General features: G+C 48.4%; 1 protein-coding gene across 5 annotated transcripts in view; it reads right to left on the reverse strand.

Annotated features, from left to right (window-relative positions):
- Window positions 1-25,355, reverse strand: part of LOC132825896 (adenylate kinase isoenzyme 1-like) — a 165,317-nt gene that overhangs the window by 21,877 nt on the left and 118,085 nt on the right. For 4 of the 5 annotated variants that reach the window (XM_060841510.1, XM_060841512.1, XM_060841511.1 and 1 more), the window contains 2 exons: window positions 24,425-24,464; window positions 10,743-10,778 (listed from right to left, as the gene is read on the reverse strand). In XM_060841510.1, coding sequence (XP_060697493.1) covers window positions 10,743-10,778; window positions 24,425-24,464 — 76 coding nt within the window. Of the gene's footprint in view, window positions 1-10,742; window positions 10,779-12,089; window positions 12,215-24,424; window positions 24,465-25,355 lie in introns of those variants that run through there. The other variant, XM_060841513.1, reaches the window with a different exon arrangement.

Here is a 25,355-nt window from a genome sequence, read left to right on the forward strand (position 1 = left end):
GAGTAGGTTAGGATTGTTTTCATTATAAAAAAGGAGATTGAGGGGGAGACCTGATTGAAGTTTACAAAATCATGAAGGGTATAGACAGGGTGGATAGATATTGAAGGATTCAATAACGAGAGGTCATGCTTTCAAGGTGAGAGGTGGAAAGTTTAAGGGGGATACACGTGGCAAGTACTTCACACAGAGGGTGGTGGGAGCCTAGAACGTGTTGACAGCAGAAGTAATAGAGACAGGCAGGGTAGATTCTTTTAAGATGCATTTGGACGGATGCATGAGTAGGTGGGGAGCAGAGGGATACAGATGCTTAGGAATTGGACGACAGGTTTAGATAGTAGATTTGGATCAGTTCAGACTTGGAGGGCCGAAGGGCCTGTTCCTGGGCTGTAAATTTTCTTTGTTCTTTGTTATCATTGTGTGCCTTTTATGATTTATTTTTTCATGCCTTTTCAAAGTTTTAATTTGCTTTCTTGAATGTCTTCCCCTTTTTGACCCGTTATGATTAGATTAGATTCCCTACAGTGTGGAAACAGGCCCTTCGGCCCAACAAGTCCACACCGACCCTCCGAACAGCAACCCACCCAGACCCATTCCCCTACATTTACCCCTTCACCTAACACTACGGGCAATTTAGCATGGCCAATTCACCTAACCTGCACATCTTTGGATTGTGGGAGGAAACCGAAGCACCCGGAGGAAACCCACGCAGACACGGGGAGAATGTGCAAACTCAACACAGACAGTTTCCCGAGATGGGAATTGAACCCTGGTCCCTGGCGCTGTGAGGCAGCAGTGCTAATCACTGAGACACCATGCTGCCCCTTATGTGCAGTTTTGGTCTCCTTGTCTCAGGAAGGATGCGTTGGGGATGGAGGGAGTGTAGCAAAGATTTACCAAATGGATTCCTGGGATGGCAGGACTGACGGATGAAGAGAAACTGGATCAGTTAGTATTGTATTCACTGGAGCTCAGAAGAATGAGGAGGGTATTTCATTGAAACCTATAAAATTCTAACAGAGCTAGACAGGGTAAACACAGGAAGGATGTTCCTGATGAGCAGGGAGTCAGAACTGGGGGTGGGGGGGACAGTTTGAGGATACAGAGGAAGTCATTTAGGACTGAGCTGAGGAGAAATGTCTTTACCCAGAGAGGGGGGGAGCCTGTGGTAATCTCTGCCCCAGAATGTGGTTAAGACCAAAATATTGATCATTTTCAAGAGGGAGTTAGTCATAGTTTAGGTCTAAAGGGATCAAAGGGTGCGGAAGGACAGCGGGAACAGGGCACTGAGTTGGATGACCAGCCATGACCATAATGAATGGGTCAGCAGGCTCGAAGGGCTGAATGGCCTACTCCTGCTCCTATTTTCTATAACCCCTAAAAGTTGAGAGGTGAAGCTGCAACACGTGATACGGTGCACAGAACCTTTCACATGGATATGATATTCAATGGGATTTCACGGTGTATCGTCCAATCTCCGAATGGCTGATGGCCCGTTCAACTGGGGGAGAATAGCGTGCTGGAGGAGACTTGGTGAACGGATTTAGTAATGATCCCAAACCATTAGGAAGGAACGTACTCGATGAGTCAAAATATTGACACCAGCACCACCAGAGATGAACAGTGGTGAAGATTTCTGTGCTAATGAATTAGTTAGTGAGCACTGAGACAATTCCTTATCCACACGAGAGTAAGGCAGACATTGTAAATGGTGCTGCAGACAAGGGCTGCAGTCATGAAGAATAATCTAAAGAATAATCTGAAAATTAGATTACTTACAGTGTGGAAACAGGCCCTTTGGCCCAACAAGTTCACACTTGTCGACGAGCAACCCACCCAGACCCATTCCCCCACACCTAACACTATGGGCAATTTAGCATGGCCAATTCACCTAACCTGCACACCTTTGGACCATGAGAGGAAACCCACGCAGACACGGGGAGAATGTGCAAACTCCACACAGACAGTTGCCTGAGGCGGGAATTGAACCTGGGTCTCTGGCGCTGTGAGGCAGCAGTGCTATCCACTGTGCCACCCACATGAAGATGTAAGTGAGCATCAATCATAAAATATACTGGACCATCGAAGCTGAAGTGTTTGTTTGGAAGTCAGGAGGAGGAGGAGAAACAAAGGAGAGTCTTGCTTCAAAATTAAAAATAACAGATAGGAATGCATCTGGTTCAAATCAGGCACCAGTCAGGAGACCGAGCACCTGAACACCAGGCTGTTCATTATAAATCCAAAGGGATAGCTACCCTAATCATTGCTGGGTCAAACTGTAGGAACTCCTGATTGAACTAGTCTGCTTCCAGATGAAGAGCAACTACCAGAATTTAGAACTAAGTTTTATGATCACATGTACTCAAGTACAGGAACACAGTGAAAAGTTCATAATATCATCATACACAGCACCATCTTAGGGAAAAGGTACCTAGGTACAAAATCTTAGGTAAAAAGTACAAAAATAACTAAATAGGTTACAAGTTCAACATTACAGTTCTTGCCAGTATACATCTGTTTTTTTAGAATCCCCACAGTGTGGTAGCAGGCCCTTTGGCCCATCAAGTCCACACCAACTCTCTGAAGAGTAACCCACCCAGACCCATTTCCCTACCCTATTACTCTCCATTCACCCCTGACTAATGCACCTCACCTGCACATCCCTGAACACTACGGGCAATTTAGCATGGCCAATTCACCTGACCTGCTCATCATTGGACTGTGGGAGGAAACCGGAGCACCTGGAGGAACCCACATGGGGAGAACATGCAAACTCCACACAGACAGTCGCCAGAGGGTGGAATCAAGCACAGGTCCCTGGTGATGTGAGGCACTGAGCCACCATGCCACCCCATAGTGACATCCTCATTGGGAGATAAAGGCACCAACAACAGTGCCTACCAATCAGGAAACTCAGCAATGCTGGGGAGGATGGATGAGAAACTCATCTGAGCAAAGGATCAGAAATCTTTGGGGAGTTTATTCAGGGAATGACAAACATTGGGAAAAAAAAGAGGTTGAGAGAGATACAGAAACTCCTTTATTAAAGATCAAACAGCAGAACTCAATAACATCAATTATGAGACACTTGAAGTCACGAGCTCACCTCACAAGAAGTGACAGTGAGTTGGACTGAAGCAGCAGCTCTCTCTGGTCTAGGGGATGCATGCAGTTGAGAGGAGATCAACGCGGAACAGAGAAATAATTCTTTCCTCCACCCCAGCTTCCTACAAATCACACCCCAACTACCCTATGCATCAAACAATTAATTAAATGATAAATTATATGATAAATCAAATGACCATGTGTTCAGGGAAAGACAACAGTGAAAGTTAGTTTTTATATAATGCGATGGTTGCATTCTTGTGCAGCCCCACATTATAGAAAAATTGCACTTTAGAACCGACGCTCAAAGTGTTGGCGCTGTAATTGCATTACAGCCAACATGCATTTTATAAGTTCAAGCTGTAGAAACAGCATCCCCAATACATTGCAGTGAATTCACGCTGATGAAATACGCGTTTATAACAGAAGGGGGCAGCACAGTGGCACAGTGGTTAGCATTGCTGCCTCACAGCACCAGGGAACTGGGTTCAATTCCCGCCTCGGGCAGCTGTCTGTGTGAATTTGTACATTCTCCCTGTGTCTGCGTGGATTTCCTCCGGGTGCTCCAGTTTCCTCCTACAGTCCAAATATGAGCAAGTCAGGTGAATTGGCCATTCTAAATTGCCCGTAGTGTTAGGTGCATTAGTCAGGGGTAAATGTAGGCGAATGGTCTGGGTGGATTACTCTTTGGAGGGTCGGTGTGGACTTGTTGGGATGAAGGGCCTGTCTCCACACTGTAGGAAATCTTAAAACAAAAAAAACCTGTATCCCAATGGGTGATGGAGGACAGTGAGTGGAGAGGGAGATCGACAGTTGCAGTATGTTCTAACACCAGCAGATGGCAGGATGGTCAGGGGTAGACTGAGACAATTTGAGACAGTTCCTGTAGGTGGCAGGAGAGAGCAAGGGATAAGGCAGGCACTGAGGGAGGAGACAGTGGATTAACAAGGAAGAGACTGATTGAGAAAATGGAGCAGTCACTTCCCAGGGAATGGGATCCACCACTTTTATATGTCTTTATAAAAGCTGTGCTTTCACTCATTTTTCAAACTAAACTGAATTTCAAACTCCAATTCAGAGTTATATGTTCCAAGGTGTTTAAACAGAACCAGAGAGAGCACTCACTGTCCCCTGGACATGGAGCCACCCTCACTCCCTGAGTGAGAGGGTTACAGGTTCACCCCCTCAGGCATCAGCACAACAGCCAACCCCGCATTCTCAAGGGAGGCCTGATGGAGTGCTCTACTCCTGCTGGCAGTGCCGAGGGAGTGCTGCGGAGCGCAGAGGCAACATTGCATTGGCTGTGATCCTGACTTTGTGCAGATTCTCTACAGTATCCCACTCAATGAAGGAGAGGATGCACTGAGGCCCCTCACCAAGGGACGGTCACACCGCCCTAACCCTCACCGAGGGACGGTCACACTGCCTCAGCCCCTCACCGAGGGACGGTCACTCCGCCCTAACCCTCACCGAGGGACGGTCACACCGCCTCAGCCCCTCACCGAGGGAGTCACACCGCCCTAACCCTCACTGAGGGACGGTCACACCCACCTACCCCTCACCGAGGGACGGTCACACTGCCCTACCCCTCACCGAGGGACGGTCACACCGCCCTACCCCTCACCGAGGGACGGTCACACCGCCCTAACCCTCACCGAGGGACGGTCACACCGCCCTAACCCTCACCGAGGGACGGTCACACCCCCCTAACCCTCACCGAGGGACGGTCACACCGCCTCAGCCCCTCACCGAGGGATGGTCACACCGCCTCAGCCCCTCACCGAGGGACGATCACACCGCCCTAACCCTCACCGAGGGACAGTCACACTGCCCTACCCCTCACCGAGGGACGGTCACACCGCCTCAGCCCCTCACTGAGGGACGGTCACACCGCCCTAACCCTCACCGAGGGAGTCACACCCACCTACCCCTCACCGAGGGACGGTCACACCGCCTCAGGCCCCTCACCGAGGGACAGTCATAGAACATAGAACATAGAAGGATACAGCGCAGTACAGGCCCTTCGGCCCTCGATGTTGCGCCGACCGAACCCTACCTAACCTATACTAGCCCAATAACTTCCAAATGCCTATCCAATGCCCGCTTAAATGACCATAAAGAAGGAGAGTTCACCACTGATACGGGCAGGGCATTCCATGAACTCACAACCCGCTGTGTGAAGAATCTACCCCTAACATCTGTCCTATACCTACCACCCCTTAATTTAAAGCTATGTCCCCTAGTAACACCTGACTCCATTAGCGGTAAAAGGTTCTTAGTATCTACCCTATCTAAACCCCTAATCATCTTATACACTTCTATCAGATCTCCCCTAAACCTTCTCTTCTCCAATGAGAACAGCCCCAAGTGCCTCAGCCTTTCCTCATAAGATTTTCCTACCATTCCAGGCAACATCCTGGTAAACCTCCTCTGCACTCGTTCTAAAGCTTCCACATCCTTCCTATAGTATGGCGACCAAAACTGCACACAATACTCCAGATGAGGCCGCACCAGAGTCTTATACAACTGCAACATGACCTCAGGACTCCGGAACTCAATTCCTCTGCCAATAAAGCCCAGTACACCATATGCCTTCCTCACAGCACTATTTACCTGGGTGGCAACTTTCAGAGATCTGTGTACATGGACACCAAGATCCCTCTGCTCATCCACACTACCAAGTAGCCTACCATTAGCCCAGTAATCCATCATCTTGTTATTCCTACCAAAGTGAACGACTTCGCACTTAGCTACATTGAATTCCATTTGCCACATTTCCGCCCAGCTCTGCAACTTATCTATATCCCGCTGTAACCTACCACTTCCTTCCTCACTATCCACAACTCCACCGACTTTCGTGTCATCCGCAAACTTGCTTACCCAGCTTTCAAGTCCTTCCTCTAGATCATTTATAAAGATAACAAAAAGCAATGGTCCCAAAACAGATCCTTGTGGTAAACAGATCCTTGTGGTCACACCCCCCTAACCCTCACCGAGGGACGGTCACTCCGCCCTACCCCTCACCGAGGGACGGTCACACCCCCCTAACCCTCACCGAGGGACGGTCACACCCCCCTAACCCTCACCGAGGGACGGTCACACTGCATCCTGTTCAAAGAGACAACGTGAGGATCAGAGAATGAGGTGAGGTGAAGGCATAGAAGGTTTCTCCTCGAGCCTCCATGCCAACCTCAACGTGATCATGGCTGCACTGCAATATTTTTCCAGAGGCTGGTACCCAGACCCCTGCAGAATGACCCAAGGTGTGATCTGTGCAGGGCTTTGTGCAACGGAGTCAGGATTTCTGCCCATTACATCGGCTTTCAAGATACAAAGGCCTGCATTCCCACTTCTTACAATCTGTTCAGAGATGCTGTTGCACCGGTGTTTACCTCAGCATGAAATCACCTCTGATACTAATTAAAGCACAATTATCAAGCATTATCCACCACGCTGGTGACAGTAATGCTAATAAATAAAGGGACAGGTGAGAGAGAGAGAAGAGGGGACTCAATTAGAAATGGAGTTAGAATCCCCAGTGTGGAAGCAGGCCATTCAGTCCATCATCTTCACACACTGACTCTCCAAACAGCATCCAACCCAGAACCATCGCTGTAACCCTACATTTTCAATGGTTAATTCATTTATTCTGCACACGGCGGGCAACTTAGCACAGCTACTCCACCTAACCTGCACATCTGGGGCTGAGAGAGGACACCAAGGCAAGGAAACTCGCACAGACTGTCTCCAGAGGGTGGAATCGAACCCAGGTCCCTGGTACTGTTAGGCAGCACTGAGCCACTGTACTACCTGGTGCTGAGCTGGGGGGGGTGGGGAGCAATAATACACTCCATCCCCAGCGGTGACCACCTCTCTCTGAAAGCGAGGCTAGCATTCCTATAACCTCGATGATGGTATTCTGTATCTGTTCTTAACACGTGACTGATCTGTAAGGCTATGTTTGCTGCCACTCAGGAACATACCAAAGGAACGACAGAAATCTCTGCCGTTAAAAAAACATACAAACCCTTAAAATAAAATGTAAAAGTTAAGAGAAAACAACTGTCAAGTCGACTTGTCAAGAAAAAATTTAACAATTGACTTTATATTGCACACAGGTGTATGAATTTTTAAACTATCAGGAGGTGACAATGTGCAGTCAGAAGTTACCACTGAATGACGGTATCAGCAGACAGTGGAACTCTGGAAACACAAGCTCATTATTCCATCCCTTGAGAAGCCGTCGGTGGGTTTGACCTGCTGTGGTTATCCCGGTGTCGGTATATTCCCAATGCTTTCATGTACCAAATTCCAGCAACACTGAAGGAACGGCGATATATTTCCAAGTCCTGGGGGGTGAGGGAACTTGCAGGGGTAGTGCTCCCATGTATCTGCTGCCCTTGTCCTTCTGGGTGGTGGAGGTGATTAGTTCAGAAGGTGCTGTCAGAGAAGCCAGAGGGAGTTACTGCAGCCAACCTTGTAGGTGGGACACACTGCTGCAACTTTGCCAGGCCTGACTGGTGAAGGGCACAGGCTTAGTTGACTTAGGGAACAGTGTTGCCGTGGCTAGTTGGACTAAGGGGTCTGTTTCCACGCTGTATGACTCTATGAAGTGCTGATCCAATCAGGTGGAGAGTATTTAATTACAGCAAAGATCAGCAGAGTACGTTGCTCACTCACCACCAAAATGCCGGCCTCTGACCTGCCCTTTAAGCCACAGGATGAGTTGGCTGATCCAGACGAGTTTCTGGGCAACAGTACAACCCCTGAATGATGATGGTGGGTGATTCAGAGATCTTAATACCATTGAATGTCAAGAGGAGATGGTTAGGTTCTTAGCTATTGGAGATGGTCAATACCTGGCGTTTATGGGACCTACATTTTCCTTGCCAATTATCAGTGTTGGAGCTGCTCCCATCCAAATTCCATGATAATCCTGACTTGTGCCTTGTAGATGGGGGACAGGCTTGCAGAGTCAGGAGGGGAGTTAATCACTGCAGTATTTCTAATGCCTGACCTCTCTTATAGCCAGTGTATTATCATGGCAAGTCCAGTTGGGTTTCTGGTCAATGATAACTCCTGGGATGTCGATAGCAGGGGACTCAGTGATGGGAACACCACTGAACGTTAAGAGGTGGTGGTTAGATTGTCACTTATTGGAGATGGCCTTATTTTGGGACATGAATGTTACTTGCCACTTGTCAGCCCAAACCGGGATTTGGACAGAACCTGCTGCATTTAAACGTGGACTGCTTTAGTTTCGAAGGAGTCACGAATGGTGCTGACCATTGCAGTCATTGACGCACAGCCGCACGTCTGACCTTATGATGGAGGGAAGGTCACTGATGAAGCAGCTGGACATGTTTGGGCCTAGGACGGTACCCAGAGGAAGTTCTGCAGAGATACCCGGGAGTGGGGATTACCAACTTCATACAACCACAAGAATTTGCCTCTGTGCCAGGTATTACTGTTACCATTGGAGAACTTGTCTCCTTTGATCCCAGTCTAAGTTGGGCTCCTTGATGCCACACTGGTGCGGCCTTGATCGCAAAGACAGACACCTTCATATCAGCGGGGTTACACTGTATCTCACTGGGCGAGAGGGTGAGACAGGGTTACACTGTATCCCACTGGGTGAGAGGGTGAGACAGGGTTACACTGTATCCCACTGGGCGAGAGGGTGAGGAAGGGTCACACTGTATCCCACTGGGTGAGAGGGTGAGACAGGGTTACACTGTATCCCACTGGGCGAGAGGGTGAGACAGGGTTACACTGTATCCCACTGGGTGAGAGGGTGAGACAGGGTTACACTGTATCCCACTGGGCGAGAGGGTGAGGAAGGGTCACGCTGTATCCCACTGGGCGAGAGGGTGAGACAGGGTTACACTGTATCCCACTGGGCGAGAGGGTGAGACAGGGTCACACTGTATCCCACTGGGCGAGAGGGTGAGACAGGGTTACACTGTACCCCACTGGGTGAGAGGGTGAGGCAGGGTCACACTGTATCCCACTGGGCGAGAGATGAGACAGGGTTACACTGTACCCCACTGGGCGAGAGGGTGAGACAGGGTTACACTGTACCCTACTGGGCGAGAGGGTGAGATAGGGTCACACTGCATCCCACTGGGCGAGAGAGTGAAACAGGGTCACACTGTATCCCACTGGGCGAGAGGGTGAGACAGGGTCACACTGTATCCCACTGGGCGAGAGGGTGAGACAGGGTCACACTGTATCCCACTGGGCGAGAGGGTGAGACAGGGTCACTCTGTATCCCACTGGGCGAGAGGGTGAGGGAGGTTTACACAGTATTCCAATGGGCGAGAGGGTGAGACAGGGTTACACTGTATCCCACTGGGCGAGAGGGTGTGGAAGGGTTACACTGTATCCCACTGGGCGAGAGGGTGAGACAGGGTCACACTGCATCTCACTGGGCGAGAGGGTGAGACAGGGTCACAGTGTATCCCACTGGGCGAGAGGGTGAGACAGGGTCACACTGCATCTCACTGGGCGAGAGGGTGAGACAGGGTCACTCTGTATCCCACTGGGCGAGAGGGTGAGGGAGGTTTACACAGTATCCCAATGGGCGAGAGGGTGAGACAGGGTCACACTGTATCCCACTGGGCGAGAGGGTGTGGAAGGGTTACACTGTATCCCACTGGGCGAGAGGGTGTGGAAGGGTTACACTGTATCCCACTGGGCGAGAGGGTGAGACAGGGTCACACTGTATCCCACTGGGCGAGAGGGTGAGACAGGGTCACACTGTATCCCACTGGGCGAGAGGGTGAGACAGGGTCACACTGCATCCCACTGGGCGAGAGGGTGAGACAGGGTCACTCTGTATCCCACTGGGCGAGAGGGTGAGGGAGGTTTACACAGTATCCCACTGGGCGAGAGGGTGTGGAAGGGTTACACTGTATCCCACTGGGCGAGAGGGTGAGACAGGGTCACACTGTATCCCACTGGGCGAGAGGGTGAGACAGGGTTACACTGTATCCCACTGGGCGAGAGGGTGAGGAAGGTTTACACAGTATCCCACTGGGCGAGAGGGTGAGACAGGGTCACACTGTATCCCACTGGGCGAGAGGGTGAGACAGGGTCACACTGTATCCCACTGGGTGAGAGGGTGAGGCAGGGTCTCACTGTATCCCACTGGGTGAGAGCGTGAGACAGGGTCACACTGTATTCCACTGGGAGAGAGGGTGAGACAGAGTCACACTGTATCCCACTGGGCGAGAGGGTGAGGCAGGGTCACACTGTATCCCACTGGGCGAGAGGGTGAGACAGGGTCACACTGTATCCCACTGGGCGAGAGGGTGAGACAGGGTCACACTGTATCCCACTGGGCGAGAGGGTGAGACAGGGTCACACTGTATCCCACTGGGCGAGAGGGTGAGGAAGGTTTACACTTTATTCCACTGTCCTAGTGGTTTAGGAAAATCTCCCAGCTTCGACCCCAATGTGACATTAACAGGAAACCGCTGTGGTATTGGGAACTGTCTTGAATCCCTTCCTCATCATCTCCGATGATCGAGGTGACACACCGGTAAGGAATCACTTGTTCAAAAGCATTCGTCATAAAGTTGTTCAATTAATTTCTAAAAAATACTTTACTATTGAGCATGTATCAATTCTGTACTCACCGACAACAAAGATAATCTTGCTATCTTTCAGTTTGTCTGCGGAAGGAAAGAGAAAGTGGACATTAGCGGAAATGAGTGAGTAATAGGGTCATGAGAGGTACAGCACAGAAACAGACCCTGCGCACCAACGTGTCCATGCCGACTAGATATCCTAACCTAATCTAGTTCTATTTGCCAGAACCTGGCCCATATCCCTCTAAACCCTTCCTATTCATATATCCACCCAAATGCCTTTTAAATATTGTCATTGTACCAGCCTCCACCACTTCCTGTGGCAGCTCATTCCAGACACGCATCACTGTCTGTGTGAAAACATGGCCCCTTAGGTCTCTTTTACATCTTTCCCCTCTCACCCTAAACCTATGCCCTCTAGTTCTGGACTCTTCCCCCACCCAGGGAAAAGACTTTGTCTATTTATCCTATCCATGCCCCTATAAGGTCACCCCTCAATCTCCGATGCTCCAGGGAAAAGAGCCCCAGCCTGTTCAGCCTCTCCCTACAGCTCAAATCCAACCCTGGCAACATCCTTGTAAATCTTTTCTGAACCCTTTCAAGTTTCACAACATCTTTCCGATAGGAAGGAGACCAGAATTGCATGCAATATTCCAACAGTGGCCTAACCAATGTCCTGTACAGCTGCACCATGACCTCCCAACTCCTGTACACAATACTCTAACCAATAAAGGAAAGCATACCAAACACTTTCTTCACTATCCTATCTACCTGCAATTCCACTTTCAAGGAGCTATGAACCTGCACTCCAAGGTCTCTTTGTTCAGCAACACTCCCTAGGACCTTAACATTAAGTGTATAAGTCCTGCTAACACTTGCCTTTCTGAAATGCAGCACCTCGCATTTCTCTGAATTGAACTCCATCTGCCACTCCTCAGTTCTCAATGGGATTGAGGTGAGGGAATCCCTGACAGCACACTGCAGCTCTCAAACCAACATCCTCCCCTCCAAAAAGAATCAGAGCCTCTCAGTATTTCTGTTAAAAATCCTGATGCCTGCTTCTAGCCACAAGTCCATGCCCAGTTCTTGATTACAATCTGCAGGCAGGAATGTCCTGATGTGCTCCCCCACCTCTCAGACCATCCCCTTCCCGGCTTGCAGCGACTTTTAAGTTTTCCGTGAATACCTCCTGCTTTCATCTATTCCCTATCAATTCCCCCTCCCCACCACCGGATCCCCCCCTGTAAGGTGTAACTCTGGCACCCTAACCTTTCCACTGCTTGGCTATCAGATGGAGGAATCCAGGTCTGAGAGAGAGAGTGGCAGCAGCTGGGAAACCGTTGCTTGTCTCAGTTTTCAGAAGGTTAGTCAGGCCTGTGCTGGAAGCCAGCTTACCTTTGGTGGCGATGTTCTGCACTTTCGTGGAGCTACTGGAGGAGCAGTTGACACCCATATTTTACCCTCGACGCTGCCTGTCCGATTGCAGGAAAACTGGACAGCACATAACCCTGCTGTTTAAATCAGTCTAACTGTTGTGGACTGTAAGCAGCCACGGCTGAATCATGCGTTTCCACGGTTACAGTTGCTAGTCTCAGTATTTAGCCGGAAGTTGAAGCTGAACCACTAAAGTATTGGAATTCCATTGCCTGCTTTGATTTTTTCCCTCCAGGCCATCCCAAAATGGAGGGGGGAGGATGAAAAATCGAGAATGGGAGGCAATGAGGGAGTTTTTTCAGTCATATACAATCCACCCTGATTATCTTGCACCAGGGGATAAGAATGTTTTTTTGAAGGAAAATTCCGAATTTAGAAAAAAATCAAGAGGAAAATAAGTTTTTATTTTCCAAAAGAGAGAACTGTTCTCCAAAGGAAGTTGGCCTGGTTAACCATTAAAATCTGTTGACAGTCAGACCCATAATAGCCCTTTGTATCCTTATATCAATAAGTTTAACAGCAATGGCTCAAATAGCAACACATTAATAGCAGCTGGAATCCATTAACCCCCTAGAGACTCTGCTGACAAGTTTAAAAAAATGCACAGCTTGCCTTTTTATCGAGCTTTCTCACACTCCCGCAAAGGTCTTTGCATATGGTGTATCTGGGCGGCACTTCAGATATTTGCCCTGCAGCCAAAAGCCTTTGAACACACAGCAAGATCCCATAAACAAGAGCAGGACTACTTGGTGGCGCTGGTCAAGCAATGTTGGACCAGGAAGGCACGCTGGATTCCTTCAGAAAATGCTTTATTGCAGGCTTAATTTCAATGGACCCCCTTCCCAACCACAGAGGAGTTCCTGACTATCGCTCTCCTCACTGGTCCCACATTGTAGAAAGGAGCAAGAAAATAATGGGGGGGGGGGACATTAACTGAACCATCCTGTAAGCATTCCATGAATTCCCTTTCTTTGGATCCACCAGCAACATTATTCACCCAGTCCATTTACATATTGAAGTCCCCCGTGATCACCGTGACCTTGCCTTTCTGACATGCCCTATCTATTTCCGGGTACTTCCTGTGCCCCTGGTCCTGACTATTGCTGGGAGGACTGCACATAACCCTCATTGTGGTTCTTTGCCTCTGTGGTTCCTCAACTCCACCCACACAGACTCCACATCATCTGACCCGATGTCAGTCAATTCTTAATTTAAAGCAAGTCTAAATGAAATTAATAGCTACAGCAATGTCACGCCACTCCACCAAGCATGGCCCATAACCACTATCTTAACTCAACTGGAAACTGCCCAGCCCCCTCCAGAGCCCTGAATGACAACTTCAAATGGTCACAATGTGCACTCAGTCATCTTTACATCCCTCCTTCTAATTAAGATCACTCTTCCCGACTCTGAGTTTTTAAAAACTCTATGTATTCCTTATTCTTGTCCTAAACAGTCAGTAACAGCCACATGTAGAGCTGGGGGTCCCCAGTGTTTTATTACGTCTGGATAAAACACTGAGTTTATAGGTTCAATCCTTGTTTCAATGCGGAACTGCTGCTCTCTGGACAAGCATTATTTTGGTCTCAATGTCCACTTGTTAGAGAATGTTAGAAATAGACAGGTTACCCATTGGTTCACGAGGAAGAAAGTCTATTATTCCCTCCTTACGTGGCCCACCCAGTATTCAGTTCCATTGAGTTGAACATTTCTGAATATTGGCCTGGCAAGTGCAGGCAGGCAGTGAGGGATTAGTGCTTCCGCCCTGGTTGAATGACCATTCCTGATGTCCTCGCACTTGGTGGTGTGGGACTGAATACCGCGGAAGAGAGACACATTGTTCAAACCTTTTGTGTCACATCATCCTGACTAACAGAGAAACCGGGGCAGGAATAGATTATTCAGCCCTTTCATCCTACTCTCCCATTCAAAATGATCACGGCTGATAATCCGACTCAGTGCCCTGTTCCCACTTTCTCCCCCTTTAGCCCTATGTGCTGCATCCCCTTCTCAAAAACATTCAAGGTTTTGGCCTCAACCACTTTCGGTGATAGAGAATTTCCCCACTCTCTGATTCAGGTAATTTCTCCTCATCTCAGTTTTGACCCTGTATCCTTCAACTGTTTCCCTTAGTTCTCGTCTCCCCGGTTATCGGGAACATCCTTTTCTTGTCCTGTTAGAATCTTATAGGTTTCTAAGCGATCCCCTCTCAATCTTCTGAACTCCAGTGAATATAGTCCTGACTGATCCAGTTTCTCTTTGCAAAAAAATGCCAACTTTCAAAGGATCACAACAGTGATAATGGGGCCGATGAGCTGACAAGTTGACTCTGGATGGCATAGTCATGGAGAAGGCAAGGGCGCTATAGGCTCTGAAAGCTCCTGAGTGATTCAATAAAAGTGCAAGTCTTGAACATCTTGCTGTTGTTAATGGAGAGTGGGACTCTGCATATAAAGATATGCTGCTGTCAGCAATAGGAAATGAGGTCATTATAAGTTTGGCTGATTCTCTTCAATTTCCTGTTTGTGTAGCTATTGCCTAACCTCCATTATGTGAAATATGATGAATAAGTAAAACTTGCATTTATATAGCATCTCTCATGACCACTGACCATCCCAATGTGCTTCGCTGTAGTAGATACTGTTGAAATTAGGAAACACGGTAACCAGTTCGCATACAGCAAGCAAACTGCAGTGTGATCTTAACCAGATAATCTGTTACACTGACATCGATCGAGGCATAAATAAATATTGGCAAACACTGCAGGAAGAACTCTCCTGTTCTGCAAAACTGTGCCAAGGGATCTTTTAGCTTCACCTGAAAGAACAGACAGGGTCTCTCTTTAACACTGCATCTGACACCAGAACGCTACGGTGCTCAAAATACAGTGGGCCCCTGAAAATGATCAAATCGCCTGGAAATTCGCTCACTGATGAGCCCATCACAGGAGCAAACGCAGGACAGAAACAGCCTACACATGGAGGAGTGATAGTGAGCAGGTAGGAAACTCAGTGCAGTGGGAAAGAGGTGGGGGGGAGGGGGGTGCCAGATCGGGAGCTGAACTCCTGTCATGGGGGTGCAAGGGGCAGTGAGAGCTGGCTTTAGCCAGAACATGGGAGGCTTTTGAAAGGGCAGCTGTTTACATTTCCCATCAACTGGAGGCTGACAAAGAAGAGGAGGGAGTGGTATCAGCAGGAAGGTTTAGAGAAGGAGGTGGAGGTTTCGGGAGGTGGGTGTGGACGGGAGAAGATGTGACGGGAGAAAGAGGCTACAAGAGAGGATGGGGAAAGGGGGAGATGGAGGCTGCAACAAAGAGTAAACAGTTTGAACCTGTCAACTAAGGAATACACTGTTAACTGGAATTCAAGAAACCCTTTTAATAACTGAGGTAATAAATTCCTTGAAAATCAATGTGGAATATCAGGTTTAGGGATACATATAAAAGCTATCATACTTAACTAAAAATGTTGTGGATCACACTGAAATGAACACTATCAATTGTTATGCTTAACTTGGAGACTGAAATCAAAGATGCAGTAAATAAGGTTGGAATTGATTGGTTAAAAAGTTCCAGATCGATGCACGTGCAATGTAGACACATTAATAGTGTAGTCACCAGTCTGTGAAAAGTGTGTTTTGGGTGATGGCTTTTCGTGTACAGAAATGCAATAAGTTGGATACAACACTGGCCATCGAAGACAGAGGGTAGTTGCGGATGTGTGTTCTTCTGACCAGAGATCTGTGACCAGTGGTGTCCTGCAAGGATCAGTGCTGGGACCTCTGTTGTTTGTAATATTAATAAATGATTTGGATGTAAACGTAGGTGACCCGATTAGAAAGTCCGCAGATGAATCAGAAATTGGTAGAGTTGTGGATAGTGAGGAAGGTTGTCATAGGATACAGCAGGATATAGATCAGCTGCAAAGTTAGGCAGAGAAATGGCAGATCCAGTTTGATCTGGACAAGTGTGAGGTGATGCATACAAGATGAAAATGTGGAGTGAATGACAGGACCTTTAGTAGCATTGATATACAGAGGGAGCTCGGGACGTATGTTCTGTAGCTCCCGAAAGTGGCAATGTTAAGTTGATCAGGTGGAAAAGAAGGCAGAGGGCATGCTTTCCTTCACCAGTCAGGGCACAGAGTATAAAAGTTGGCAAGTCCTGTTGCAGCTGTATAAAACTTTAGTCAGGCCACATTTGGAGTCCTGTGTGCAGTTCTGGTTAGCACACTACAGGAAAGACAGGAAGGCTCTAAGAGGTTTAACAGAATGGGAGTGTATTAGCTATAAGAAGAGGTTGGACAAAAATGGATTATTTTCACTAGAGTTTTGGAGTCTGAGGGGTGATCTGATAGAAGTATATAAAATTATGAGAGGCACAGGACAGGGTGAAGAGTTGGAATCTTTGTCCCGAGGACGGAAATGTCAAAGACCAGGGGGCGTAGGTTTAAGATGCAAGGGGGAAAGTTTAAAAGGAAATGTGTGAGGCAAGTTTTTTTTCACATAGAGGGTGGCAGGCTCCTGGATCATGCCGTCAGAGGAGGTGGTAGAAGCAGATAGTACAATAGCAACATTTACAAGACACTTAGACAGACATTGGACAGGCAGGGATTTAGAGGGATACAGACCATGTGCAGGCAGATGGGGTTAGTTTAGAATGGCATCATGGCCAGTACAGACCTGCTGGGCTGAAGGGCCTGTTCCTGTGCTACGCTGTTTTGTGTTCCATGTCCTTTCTGCTCCTAACTTTGCAGCAAAGCAGACAATGAAGGCGGCTTTCCACAACTATGAAGGGATCTTGACCAAATGAGTCAATGGGCAGAAAAATGGCAGATGGAGTTCAATCTCGATAAATGTGAGGTATTGCATTTTGGTACAACAAATAATAGCAGGACTTATACAATTAATGGTAGGGCCTTGGGTAGTGCTGTAGGACAGACAGACCTAGGGGTTCAAGTATATAATTCTTTGAGGTTTGTGTCACATATAGGCAGGGTGGTTAAGAAGGCATTTAGCAGACTTGCTCAGACCTTTGCGTATAGGAGTTGGGAAGTCATGTTGAGATTGTACAGGACATTAGTGAGGCCTCTTCTGGAATACTGTTCAGGCAGCGTCCAACGAGCAGCGAAATCGACTTTTCGGGCAAAAGCCCTTCATCAGGAATAAAGGCAGTGAACCCTCACTGCCTTTATTCCTGATGAAGGGCTTTTGCCCGAAACATCGATTTCGCTGCTCGTTGGATGCTGCCTGAACTGCTGTGCTCTTCCAGCACCACTGATCCAGAATCTGGTTTCCAGCATCTGCAATCATTGTTTTTACCACCTGGAACACTGTGTCCAGTTCTGGTCGCCCTGCTACAAGAAGGATATTCTAAAACTGGAGAGGGATCAGGAGACATTTACCAGGATGTTGCCGGATGTGGAGAGGGATCAGGAGACATTTACCAGGATGTTGCCGGGTATGGAGAGGGATCAGGAGACATTTACCAGGATGTTGCCGGGTATGGAGAGGGATCAGGAGACATTTACCAGGATGTTGCCGGGTGTGGAGAGGGATCAGGAGACATTTACCAGGATGTTGCCGGGTGTGGAGAGGGATCAGGAGACATTTACCAGGATGTTGCCGGGTGTGGAAAGTCCGAGTCATAAAGAAAGGCTGGGACTCTTTCACTGGAGTGTCAGAGATCGTGAAGTGTCCTTATAGAGGTTTATAAGCTCACAAGGGGTATAGGTAGAGTTAATGGTAGGTGTCTTTGCCCTAGGATGGGGGATTTCAAGGCTGGGGGCCACATTAAGGTGAGAGAAGAGAGGCTTTTTTTAAAATTAAGAGATAGTTTACTTATTTTTGTTTTACACAGAAGGTGGTTTGTATGTGGAATGAACTTCCTGAGGAAGTGGTGAATGCGGACACAGTTGCAACATTTAAAAGGCACTTAGATAAGTACATGAATGGGAAATGTTTGAAGGGATATGGACCGTGAGCAGGTGGGTGGGACTAGTTTAGTTGGACCGAACATAATCCCAAACTACACTAGTCCCACCTGGGACTGTTTCCCAATCCCTGCCCACAATGAGCTTAATTCAAGAAATCCTCAGCTCGATGGAGAAACTGGTGGTAAGCTGTGGTTTCAATCCTTTTCACCATTTCACTTCAAAGCATCAAATCAGTTACAGATGTCCTTGATTTAAATCTCATCTGGTCAAAGATCTTGCATAGCAGTGAGCGAGCAGAGTGCAGGTAACCACAGTGACATCGCTGTGTCACCCTCGATGACTACAGGCCTTTAAAAATAAAAATGTTATTCTTAAAACTGTCCTGTTTCTGGTGTCAGGAACCTGCTGAGTGAGGCAGACCAGTTAGTTATTACAGGGATGTCAGCTCCTGGTAATGAGGATGAGGCTGACTATGGGACCAAGTTAAATCAATCCATTTAAGCTCAGATTTGTCACACACACTCCCACACAAATACATGCATGCACACACACACACACACACACCTCACGATGTCTCCACTCCAGTTTGAAGCCAATAAAGGAATTGGATTTCATACACAGACAGACACAAATTGCCAACGCTGCTTGGATGAATTCCTGGAGGTTTATCTTGGATCTCACTTCTGTCATGTTCGTAACTAATAAATGGCGAAGTGTTCAGGAAAGTGCAGACTAAAAGGAACTTAATGTCTGTTAAAGCTGACAAATACAGAGATGCTCATGTATTTCTCTCTCTCTGTCTTTCACAACAGGGCATTCATTCTGTTTCTCTGGAAATGGAAGGGAACACATGGCAGGAACAGACAGTAGGGATCGAGTGAATCCCTAATAGAGTATATAGGTAGTAGCAGTATACTCAAGAGAAATCAGGAGGGCAGAAAGGGGGCATGAGATAGCTTTGGCAATAGGGTTAAGGAGAATCCAAAGGATTTCTACAAATACATTAAAAATAAATAAGAGCAACTAGGGAGAAAATAGGCTCCCTAAAGATCAGAAAGGCTGCCTATGTGTGGAAATGTAGGAGGTGGGGGAGTATTTTGCACCAGTGTTTACTATGGAGAAGGATATAGAAGATAGAGAATGTGGAGAAATAAGTAGTGATATCCGTAAAAGTGTCCATATTACAGAGGAGGTGGTGCTGGACATCTTAAAACATAAAAGGTGGACAAATCCCTAGGACCTGATCAGGTGTACCCTAGAACTCTGTGGGAAGCTAGAGAAGTGATTGCTGGGCCTCTTGCCCAGCAATGATAGTCGCAGGTGAGTTGCTGGAAGACTGGAGGTTGGCAAATGTGGTGCCACTGTTTAAGAAGGGTGGTAAGGACAAGCCAGGGAACTATAGATCAGTGAGCCTGACCTCGGTGGTGGGCAAGTTGTTGGAGGGATACTAAGAGACAGGATTTACATGTATTTGGAAAGGCAAGGACTGATTTGGGATAGTCAGCATGGCTTTGAGTGTGGGAAACCATGTCTCACAAACTTGACAGTTTTTTGAAGAAGTGACGAAGAAGATTGAGTGCAGAGTGGTGGACACTCGACAAGGTTCCCCCATGGGAGACTGATGAGCAAGGTTAGATCTCATGGATTACAGGGAGAACTAGCCATTTGGATACAGAACTGGCTCAAAGGTAGAAGACAGAGGGTGGTGGTGGAGGGTTGTTTTTCAGACTGGAGGCCTGTGACCAGTGGAGTGCCACAAGGATCAGTGCTGGGTCACTGCTTCTTGTCACCTATTTAAAAGATTTGGATGTGAATTCAGAAGGGATGGTCAGTAAGTTTGCAGCTGAAAATAAAATTAGTGGTGTAACGTACAGCAAAGAGGATACCTTGATCAGATGAGCCGAGAAGTGGCAGATGGAGTTTGATCTAGATTAATGAGAGGTATTGCATTTTGGCAAGGCAAATTAGGGCAGGACTTGTACACTTAATAGTAAGGTTCTGGGTTGCTGAACAGAGACTTTGGTGTGCAGGGTCATACTTCCTTGGAAATGGAGTCACAGGTAGACAAGGTAGTGAAGAGTCCATTTGCCACACATGCCTTTATTGGGCAGTGCATTGAGTATAGGAGTTGGGAGGTCATTCTGCGGCAGTCAAGCACATTGATTAGGTCACATTTGGAATACAGTCCGTTCTGCTATAAACGTGTGTTTCTTCAATGCAAATTAGCTTTAACACAATTGAAGAATTTGGACCATTATTTGCAGAACATGAACTTTTCTTATTGGCTATTATGTGATTTGGCCCCATTAGTTTAGACAGTGTGGTTACTGCACGATTTTCCTGGATCTGAACTGTCATGTTATACCAGAACTGATTGTACTGCAGTCAATTCTGGTCTCCCTGCTACAGGGAAGAGTTAAAAATCACACAACACCAGGTTACTGTCCAACAGGTTTATTTTCAATCACAAGCTTTCAGAGCGTTGTCCCTTCGTCAGGTAGGAAGCTTGTACTTTCAAATAAACCTGTTGGACTATCACCTGGAGTATGTGATTTTTAACTTTGTCCACCCCTGTCCAACACTCTCTCTTCCACTGCTACAGAAGAGATATTGTTTTTTTAGATTAGACTTACAGTGTGGAAACAGGCCCTTCAGCCCAACAAGTCCACACCAACCCGCCGAAGCGCAACCCACCCATACCCCTACATTTACCCCTTACCTAACACTACGGGCAATTTAGCATGGCCAATTCACCTGACCCGCACATCTTTGTGACTGTGGGAGGAAACCGGAGCACCCGGAGGAAACCCACGCAGACACGGGGAGAACGTGCAAACTCCACACAGTCAGTCGCCTGAGTCGGGAATTGAACCCGGGTCTACAGGCGCTGTGAGGCAGCAGTGCTAACCACTGTGCCACCGTGCCGCCCACTTGTTAAACTTGGAAGAGTTCAGAAAAGATTTACCAGGATGTTGCCAGGGTTGGGAGGGTTTGAGCTATAGGAAAAGGTTGAATAGAGTGGGGCTGTTTTCCTGGAGTGTCGGAGACTGAGGGGTGGCTTTATAGGTTTACAAAATAATGAGGTGCATGGATAGGGTAAGTAGGGGGTGGGGGAGTCCAGAACTAGAGAGCATAGGTTGAACATGAGAGGAGAAAAGGTGTAAAAAGGGACCTAACGGACAACTTGTTCACATAGAGTGGTGTGTGTATGGAATGAGCTGCCAGAGGAAGTCGTGGAAGCTAGTACAATTACAACATTTAAGAGGCATCAAGATGGGTACATGAATAGGAAGGGTTTGGAGGGATATGGGCCAGGTGCTGGCAAATGGGACTAGGTTAATTGAGGATAGACGAGTTGGACCAAAGGGTCTGGTTCTGTGTTCTACATCTCTATGACCCTCTGGGGACATTTGGTCAGGCAGCCTGCCAAATGGGGCATACATCCCCATCAGATTTCCCTCTTTGCTTTCTCTCTGAGTATCTGAGCATGCATGATGTGTTTTTGCCTTTGTGTGTTTCAGTGGACATTCCTGTGTGTGCACGTGTCTGTGAATGTGCATACGTATGTACGCATGCACGTGCCTATGAATGCACGTGCATGTGCCTGTGAGTGCATGTGCGCGTGCACGTGCCTGTGAATGCGCATGCGCCTGTGAATGCGTGTGTACGTGCACGTGCCGGCGAATGCATGTGCGTGCACGTGCCGGCGAATGCATGTGCGTGCACGTGCCGGCGAATGCATGTGCGTGCGCGCACATGCCTGCGAATGCGTGTGTGCGTGCGCACGTGTGTGTGCACGCGCCTGTCAATGCATGTGTGTGCGCGCACGTGAATGTGTGTGTGCATCTGCCTGTGAATGCGTGCGTGTGCATGCATGTGCCTGTGAATGCACGTATGTATGTACACATGCACGCATGTGCCTGTGAATGCATATGCCTGTGTGTGTGTGCATGTGCCTGTGAATGCAAATGTGTGTACTTGTGCATGCATGTGCCTGTGAATGCATGTGTGTGTGCGCGTGCCTGTGAATGCGTGTGTGAGCGCGTCTGTGAACGCGTGTGTGCACGAGTGTGTGTGCACGTGCCTGTGAACGCAAGTGTGTGCGTGTGCTTTGCCTGTGAATGCATGTGTGTGCGCGCTCCTGTGAATGCATGTGCTTGTGTGCACGTGCCTGTGAATGCATGTGCGAGTGTGCGCGCACGTGCCTGTGAATGCATGTGCGCGTGTGCGTGCACCTGCCTGTGAATGCGTGTGTGTGCGTGCATCTGCCTGTGAATGCGTGTGCTTGCGCGCACCTGCCTGTGAATGCATGTGTGCATGCGCGCACCTGCCTGTGAACGTGTGTACGTGCGCATGCCCGTGAATGCGTGTACGTGTGCGTGTGAATGCGTGTGTGCGTGCACGTGTCTGTGAATGCATGTGTGCGTGCGTGTGCGTGCAGCTGCCCGTGAATGCATGTGTGTGCATGTGCATGCCTGTGAATGCATATGCGTGCACATGCATGTGCGCGCGCGTGCCTGTGAATGCATGTGCGCGCGCGTGCATGCACGTGCCATGAATGCACGTGTGTGTGCGCGTGCCTGCACATGCCGTGAATGCATGTGTGCGCGTGCACGTGCCAGTGAATGTGTGTGTGCGTGCACGTGCCTGTGAACGCAAGTGTGTGCACACGTGCCTGTGAATGCATGTGCATGCACGCGTGCCTGTGAATGCATGTGCGTGCGCGTGCCTGCAAATGCGTGTGCACATGAATGCGTGTGTGTATGTGCCTGCGAATGCGTGCGTGCGCGTGCCTGCGAATGCGTGTGCACGTGAATGCGTGTGTGCCTGTGAATGCGTGTGTGCGTACACATTAATGCATGTGTGTGCGTGCCTGTGAATGCATGTGTGCACGCGCGTGCCTGTGAATGCATGTGTGTGCGTGCACGTGCCTGTGAATGCATGTGTGCGTGCCTGTGAATGCATGTGTGTGCGTGCACGTGCCTGTGAATGCATGTGTGTGCGTGCACGTGCCTGTGAATGCATGTGCGTGCACGTGCCTGTGAATGCATGTGCGTGCACGTGCCTGTGAATGCATGTGCGTGCATGTGCGCGTGCGTGTGCCCACGTGCCTGTGAACGAATGTGTGCATGCACGTGCCTGTGAATGCATGTGTGTGCGTGCACGTGCCTGAGAATGCATGTGTGTTCGTGCGCACGTGCTTGTGAATGCGTTGTGAATGTGTATGCACGTGCCTTTGAATGCATGAGTGCACGCACGTGTGTGTGCGCGTGCCTGTGAATGCATGTGTGTGTGCCTGTGAATGCATGTGCGCGCACGTGCCTGTGAATGCATGTTTGTGTGTGCGTGCATGTGAATGTGCGTGCGCATGTGTGCGCACGTGGCTGTGAATGCATGTGTGCGTGCACGTGCCTGTGAATGCGTGTGTGTGTGCGCGTGCCTGTGAATGCATGTGTGTGTGCGCGTGCCTGTGAATGCGTGTGTGTGTGCGCGTGCCTGTGAATGCATGTGTGTGTGCACGTGCCTGTGAATGCATGTATATGTGTGCACGTGCCTGTGGATGTGTGTGCGTGTATGTGTGCGCACGTGCCTGTGAACGCGTGTGCATGCCCGTGCCTGTGAATGCATGCGAGTGCGTGCATGTGCCTGAGAATGCATGTGTGTATGTGTGCACGTGTGCGCACATGCCTGTGAATGCGTGTGTGTGCCCGTGCTTGTGAATACGTGTGTGAATGTGTGTGCACGTGCCTTTGAATGCATTGTGCGCACGTTTGCATGCGCGTGCGTGTGTGTGTGTGTGTGCACAAATGTGCATGTCTGTTGGTGTGTAGATATTTTCTAAGTATTCCTATTGGGCTGAGCGAGGGTGACTGGCTGGGTATCATCAAATTCCGCCCATCATCAACATCTATGCCCCCTTGTAGTCTGTGTTCACTCTGCAGGTCCTGGCCTGAGCCTCAGTGAGAAGGGAAGTGCACAAGTAGAGGTCTCAGTTGGTGACAGGTTCTGGATCAATGGGATCTCCACCATCCCTCCCCCCTCACAGATAGACTGCAGGCCTCAGCATCTACAGACAGACAGACAGACAGGACCAGGGGCCATCACTGAGCAGAGTGTGAGGGAGCTGCAGCCAGCGTCTGAAGTGGGACTATAACTTGCAGCAATAGGACACAGAGGAGAGTGGGTCATTCGTTGTAATGGGATCAAAGTTATTCTTAAAAGCAGCCTCAGGTGATCAAAAGGAGCACGATCCGAAATTAAAGTTGCACAGACACAGCTCTAACACGCTCCGTTGCTTTTCCATGAGTAACATTTCAGTCCTGGTCTGTCCAAACACGATTCTTTCAGAGATGGAGTCATTACCTGCCATTGCAATGTCCTCTGCGGGTGATGAATCTTCCGTCTAAAAACAGAAAAAGGAAACAAAACAAAACAAAACAAACAAGATTTTAATTCACTCCTCCCTTTGGAAGCTAATCTTTTCAGAATTCCTGCACAAATGGTTTTGGGACCATTGCTTTTTGTTATCTTTATAAATGATCTAGAGGAAGGACTTGAAAGCTGGGTAAGCAAGTTTGCGGATGACACAAAAGTCGGTGGAGTTGTGGATAGTGAGGAAGGAAGTGGTAGGTTACAGCGGGATATAGATAAGTTGCAGAGCTGGGCGGAAATGTGGCAAATGGAATTCAATGTAGCTAAGTGCGAAGTCGTTCACTTTGGTAGGAATAACAAGATGATGGATTACTGGGCTAATGGTAGGCTACTTGGTAGTGTGGATGAGCAGAGGGATCTTGGTGTCCATGTACACAGATCTCTGAAAGTTGCCACCCAGGTAAATAGTGCTGTGAGGAAGGCATATGGAGTACTGGGCTTTATTGGCAGAGGAATTGAGTTCCGGAGTCCTGAGGTCATGTTGCAGTTGTATAAGACTCTGGTGCGGCCTCATCTGGAGTATTGTGTGCAGTTTTGGTCGCCATACTATAGGAAGGATGTGGAAGCTTTAGAACGAGTGCAGAGGAGGTTTACCAGGATGTTGCCTGGAATGGTAGGAAAATCTTATGAGGAAAGGCTGAGGCACTTGGGGCTGTTCTCATTGGAGAAGAGAAGGTTTAGGGGAGATCTGATAGAAGTGTATAAGATGATTAGGGGTTTAGATAGGGTAGATACTAAGAACCTTTTACAGCTAATGGAGTCAGGTGTTACTAGGGGACATAGCTTTAAATTAAGGGGTGGTAGGTATAGGACAGATGGTAGGGGTAGATTCTTCACACAGCGGGTTGTGAGTTCATGGAAT

Source organism: Hemiscyllium ocellatum, chromosome 21 (genome assembly GCF_020745735.1).
Source record: "Hemiscyllium ocellatum isolate sHemOce1 chromosome 21, sHemOce1.pat.X.cur, whole genome shotgun sequence".
Lineage (NCBI taxonomy): Eukaryota > Metazoa > Chordata > Chondrichthyes > Orectolobiformes > Hemiscylliidae > Hemiscyllium > Hemiscyllium ocellatum.